The sequence below is a fragment of the Lethenteron reissneri genome, chromosome 70 (genome assembly GCF_015708825.2).
Source record: "Lethenteron reissneri isolate LAM-NWPU_2019-01 chromosome 70, ASM1570882v1, whole genome shotgun sequence".
Classification (NCBI taxonomy): domain Eukaryota; kingdom Metazoa; phylum Chordata; class Hyperoartia; order Petromyzontiformes; family Petromyzontidae; genus Lethenteron; species Lethenteron reissneri.
Genome location: NC_083848.1, coordinates 778,724 through 784,896, shown reverse-complemented (window position 1 = coordinate 784,896; position 6,173 = coordinate 778,724). Strand labels below are relative to the sequence as shown.

The window sequence follows — 6,173 nt, the reverse complement described above, 5'->3', positions numbered from 1 at the left end:
GGGTAAATATTCAATCTCCTGGCTCCGCCAAATGGGGTTTGGCCAGGAGACGTCTTAGACGCCTGTCCCCCCGGGGCCTCCGGCACATGCTTATTAGTTAGATGTTTTAGACGTGGTTTAGTGGTAATTTATTAAAGGTGGACGGGTTACCAGCCCCTCGCACCCGTCCAGAGCCCCCATTTAGCCGCTGTGGTGGTCACAGACGCCATGAGGGGAGAGGGCCAATCGGAATTGGCCCTCCCCCACCCCCCCACAGCACTGTCCACGAGAGAGTTGCCCGTCCGGCACAACGAGGAGATAGGGGATTGTTTTTGCCGGACACTCTCGCCCACACAACCCCCGCAAACACACACACACACACACCCACCCACACTCACTCACACTTTCACCCACACACCCTCGCACACACACACACACACCCACCCACCCACCAACTCCCTCCCACGCACACGAAGTCATAAAAGCACACCCCGCGTGCACATAAAGCACACGTAAACACGCGTAAACAAGCGTCAGCACGCGCCCATAAAACGGGCCGCATTCCCACACGCACACAGCCCCCCCCCCCCCCCCCCACAGTGACGATGGTGCGGCACTCCCCCAGGTCGACTCGGCCTCAAACGAGTACCACGTGACGATGACGACGATTCAATGAATTCCGTTGGTGTGCGGCACTCCCCCAGGTCGACTCGGCCTCAAACGAGTACCACGTGACGATGACGACGATTCAATGAATTCCGTTGGTGTGCGGCACTCCCCCAGGTCGACTCAGCCTCAAACGAATACCACGTGGTGGTGATGATGATGACGATGATGACGACGATGATGATGATTCGATAAATTCCACGATCGTGTCTGGCCCTCGCCTAGGTCAACTCAGCCTCAAACGAATACCACGTGGTGATGATGATGATGATGACGATGATGATGACGACGACGATGATGATGATTCGATAAATTCCACGATCGTGTCTGGCCCTCGCCTAGGTCAACTCAGCCTCAAACGAATACCACGTGATTGATGATTCGATAAATCCCGTTGGTGTGTGGTTCTCCCCTAGGTCGACTTCGCCTCAAACGAGTACCACGTGATGATGATGAAAATTCAACGGATCAACAGAATTAAACACGTGTCTGGACCTCCCCTAGGTCTACTCCGCCTCAAACGAGTACCACGTGATGATGATTCAACAGATGACGCTATCGACAAATGTGCCTGGCGCTCCTCTGGGTTGATTTGGCCTCAAATGATCACGTCACCTACACACGTGTCTGACCCTCCCCTAGGCCGGCTCGGCCTCAAATTAGTACCACGTGGCGATGATGATGCAACGGCGTCTACGGGTATCTGTGAGTCTCTGTGCGTGTCGGTGGGTCTCTGTGCGATGGGTCTATAGGTCTCCGTGTTCGTCTGTGGGTCTCTGCGTGAGCCTATGGGTCTGTGTGTGTGTCTGTGGGTCTCTGTGTGAGTCTATGGGTCTCTGTATGAGTCTATTGGTCTCTGTGTGTGTCTATGGGTCTCTGTATGAGTCTATGGGTCTCTGTGTAAGTCTATCGGTTTCTCTGTGATGAGTCAATGAGTCTGTGTGTGTATGGGTTTCTGTGTGAGTCTGTGGGTCTGTGTGTGATGCGTCTATGGGTCTCTGTGTGATGAGTCTATGGCTCTCTGTGTGGTTAGTCTATGGGTATGTGTGTGTGTCTATGGCTCCCTGTGTGGTTAGTCTATGGGTCTGTGTGTGTGTCTATGGGTCACTGTGTGATGAGTCTATGGATTCATGTGTGAGTCTATGGGTCTGTGTGATTCGTCTATGGCTCTCTGTGTGGGTCTATGGGTCGGTGTGAGTCTATGGGTCTCTGTGTGATGAGTCTATGGGTCCCTGTGTAATGAGTCTGTGGGTCTCTGTGAGTCTGTGGGTCTCTGCGTGATGAGTCGGTGGGTCTCTGTGTGATGAGTCTGTGTGTCTCTGCGTGATGAGTCTGTGTGTCTCTATGTGATGAGTCTGTGGGTCTCTGCGTGATGAGTCTGTGGGTCTCTATGTGATGAGTCTGTGGGTCTCTGCGTGATGAGTCTGTGGGTCTCTGTGAGTCTATGTGTCTCTATGTGATGAGTCTGTGGGTCTCTGTGTGATGAGTCTATGGGTCTCTATGTGATGAGTCTGTGGGTCTCTGCGTGATGAGTCTGTGGGTCTCTGTGTGATGAGTCTGTGGGACTCTATGTGATGAGTCTGTGGGTCTCTGTGTGATGAGTCTATGGGTCTCTATGTGATGAGTCTGTGGGTCTCTATGTGATGAGTCTGTGGGTCTTTGCGTGATGAGTCTGAGGGTCTCTGTGAGTCTATGGGTCTCTATGTGATGAGTCTGCGGGTCTCTGTGTGGTGAGTCTGTGGGTCTCTGTGTGGTGAGTCTGTGGGTCTCTATGTGATGAGTCTGTGGGTCCCTGTGAGTCTATGGGTCTCTGTGTGGTGAGTCTGTGGGTCTCTATGTGATGAGTCTGTGGGTCTCTGTGAGTCTATGGGTCTCTATGTGATGATTCTGTGGGTCTCTGTGTGATGAGTCTGCGGGGAGAGACAAGATAGAGAGTGGAGGCAGAGCGAGCGAGAGAGAGAAGAGAGAGGGAGATAGTTAAGCTGAGAGAGTGCGAGCGTGTGGGAGAGAGGGGGGGGGGTCGAGAGAGGAAGTCCATTCAAACATCCATAATTCACTTTCACGATCTCACCCCCCTCACCTCCGCCCAGCCAATCAGAGGCGGCGGTCCCGATCACGTGACGCTCACGGGCTCATAATGGCCATGTCAGAATTAAAGTGAATCCGTGGTTGTGTTGTTGTTGTTGGTGGTGGTGAGGTCGTGGGTTCAGGCCCTCGGTGTCTGTCTGTGTGTGCGTGTCTGCCTGTCTGTGTGTGTCTGTGTGTGCGTGTCTGTGTGCGTGTCTGTGTTTCTGTCTGTCTGTGTGTGTCTGTGTGTGTCTGTCTGTGTGTGTGTGTTGGTATATCTGCCTGTGTATCTGTGTGTGTGTCTGTCTGTGTGTGTATGTGTGTCTGTCTGTGTGTGTCTGTCTGTGTGTCTGTGCGTGCGTGTCTGTGTTTCTGTCTGTGTGTGTGTCTGTATGTGTGTCTGTCTGTGTGTGTCTGTGTGTATGTCTGTATGTGTGTCTGTCTGCGTGTGTGTGTCTGTCTGTGTGCGTGTCTGTGTATATGTCTGTATGTGTGTCTGTATGATTGTGTGTGTCTGTCTGTGTGTGCGTGTCTGCGTGTATATCTATGTGTCGGTCTATCTGCCTGTCCATCTGTCTGTGTGTGTGTGTCTGTGTGTGCGTGTCTGTGTGTATGTTTGTATGTGTGTCTGTCTGTGTGTGCGTGTCTGTGTGTATGTCTGTACGTATGTGTGTGTGCTTGTCTGTGTGTATGTCTGTCTGTCTGTGTGTCTGTCTGTGTGTGTGTCTGTGTGTGTCTATCTGTGTGTGCGTGTATGTGTGTCTGTGTGTGTGTCTGTGTGTGTGTCTGTGTGTGTCTGTCTGTGTGTGTGTCTCTCTCTGTGTGTGCATGTCTGTGTGTTTGTGTGTATGTCTGTGTGTGTCTCTCTGTGTGTGCGTGTCTGTGTGTGTGTCTGTGTGTATGTCTGTGTGTGCGCGTCTGTCTGTGTGTCTGTGTGTGGAGAGAGTGGAGAGTTTCCCATACCTGGGCAGTATGCTTATGACCGGCTCCAGTCTATCAGCAGAGGTCTCACTCCGAATCAGTCGAGCGGCAATATCTTTTCATCGGTTGCGTAACGCTGTGTGGAAGCTACCTGGTCTGTCGCTCCGCACGAAGCTTCAGGTCTTCTCGGCCACGGTCATTCCCTCCCTTCTCTACGCTTGCGAGACGTGGACCCCCCTGGTGGAGCATCTTCGCCGGTTGGAAACATTTAGGCTGGCCTGCCTACGATCCATCCTGGGTTTAACCAGGCTGGATTGTGTGAGGAGCTCACAAATCCTTGAAAGATCTGGGCAAAGTCCCATCAGTGAGCTCCTCCGGCAGGCAAGGCTGCGTTGGCTGGGTCATGTAGCCCGCATGCCCAGCCACCGCATGCCTAAACAGCTTTTGTTCGGCCGGATCGAGGGGGCTAGACGGGCGCGGCACGGGCTGGAGAAGAGATGGAGTGATGTGGTACAGGAGGACGTGGAGCTGAGTGGACTTGCCGATGACTGGTACCAGCGGTGTCAAGATCGGCCTCAGTGGAGGAGGCTCGTGAAGGACGCTACTGGGCAGTTGGAGGCAGTCGCCCTCCAACAACAACGGAGGGCGGAGGAGCGACGCTCACAACAACGAGCGGAGCGCCGGGTGGCTAAAGCACAGCAAGTTGGCACAGTAGGGGGCACAGGTGGTGCATCAGCCAGTCATCTCGGTCATCTCGGTCAGTCGACCAGTGGCACCTGGGTCTGCCCCGTGACCTCCTGCCAGCGGGCTTTCGACACTTCACGTGGCCTCAAGGTGCACTTGGCCTGGCACAAGCATCGTGGTGACGTCACCGCCACTTAGTGGCGAATGGCGGTTGTTGTTGTTGTTGTTGTCTCTGTGTGTGTGTGTGTCTGTGTGTGTCTTTGACTTTGCCTGTCTCTGCCTCTGTTCGATTCCCGCTCACAGCCAGCACCACCAGTGACGATTATCTGAACCGGTCCTGTGCCTCCCCTAGGTCGACTCAGCCTCAAATGAGTACCTTGACTAGCGGTGTGTGTAGTAAACATCGCTAGCACTGGGGAGACAAAGGCGGCCGGGCGTGGTGCTGGCCACCCACCCCCTCGTGTGCCACAGTAGCCTTCATAGGTGCACTTGCCCCAACAGTTCCCTTCAAGCTACACGGGGGACCTTTGTTTCTGTTCGGGAGGGCCCATAACGACCACATGGATGGACACTGAACCCGTGACCTCTTGCCACGTGGGGTTCACAACTGGAGGGAGAGGCCATCATCACGGTGGGGATCTCAAAGCTCCGATCTCAAAGCACGCCAGTGACCGTTGTGATTGTTGTTATTTATGACACGCTTTCATTTAACTCACTCTGTCTAGATTTGAAGCTTTCGTGACTGCAAGGGTCCATACTCTTTGGTTCTTTCGGTAAAGTCACGTAGGTGAAATTTTTTTTATTGAAATCACTACATTTTAGGGGTTTTTTGTTATTAACTAAATTTTAGTTATTTCTATTTTTTATTTTATTTATTAACTAAATTTTAGTTATTTCTATTTTTTTATTTTAGTTATTAACTAAATTTTAGTTATTTCTATTTTTTATTTTAGTTATTAACAAAATTTTAGTTATTTCTATTTTTTATTTTAGTTATTAACTAAATTTAATGATTTCTATTTTTTTTGTTAAGTTATTAACTACATTTTAGTTATTTCTATTATTCATTTTAGTTATTAACTACATTTTAGTTATTTCTATTTTTCATTTTTGTTATTAACTAAATTTTTGTTATTTCTATTTTTATTTTAGTTATTAACTAAATTTTAGTTATTTCTATTTTTTATTTTAGTTATTGGCTTAATTTTAGTTATTTCTATTTTTTATTTCAGTTATTAACTACATTTTAGTTATTTCTATTTTTTATTTTAGTTATTGACTAAATTGTAGTTATTTCTATTTTTTATTTTAGTTGTTAACTAAATTTTAGTTATTTCTATTTTTTATTTTAGTTATTTACAACATTTTAGTTATTTCTATTTTTTATTTCAGTTATTAACTAAATTTTAGTTGTTTCTATTTTTTATTTTAGTTATTAACTAAATTTTAGTTATTTCTATTTTTTATTTTAGTTGTTAACTAAATTTTAGTTATTTCTATTTTTTATTTCAGTTATTAACTAAATTTTAGTTATTTCTATTTTTATTTTAGTTATTGACTACATTTTAGTTATTTCTATTTTTTACTTTAGTTATTATCTAAGTTTTAGTTATTTCTATTTTTTATTTTAGCTATTGACTAAATTTTAGTCGTTTCAATTTTTTATTTTAGTTATTAACTAAAGTTTAGTTATTTCTATTTTTTATTTTAGTTATTAACTCAATTTTAGTTGTTTCTATATTTTATTTCAGTTATTAACTACATTTTAGTTATTTCTATATTTATTTTAGTTATTAACAAAATTTTAGTTATTTCTATTTTTTATTTTAGTTATTAACGAAATTTTAGTTATTTCT

At 46.7% G+C, this 6,173-nt stretch overlaps 1 protein-coding gene across 1 annotated transcript in view; it reads right to left on the bottom strand.

Annotated features, from left to right (window-relative positions):
- Positions 1-4,829: 4,829 nt before the first annotated feature.
- The window catches only part of LOC133360973 (lysine-specific demethylase 6A-like), a 28,153-nt gene continuing 26,809 nt past the window's right edge, over positions 4,830-6,173 (bottom strand). Inside the window, exon 9 of the mRNA XM_061579857.1 lies at positions 4,830-4,850. Coding sequence (XP_061435841.1) covers positions 4,830-4,850 — 21 coding nt within the window. The remainder of the gene's footprint in view (positions 4,851-6,173) is intronic.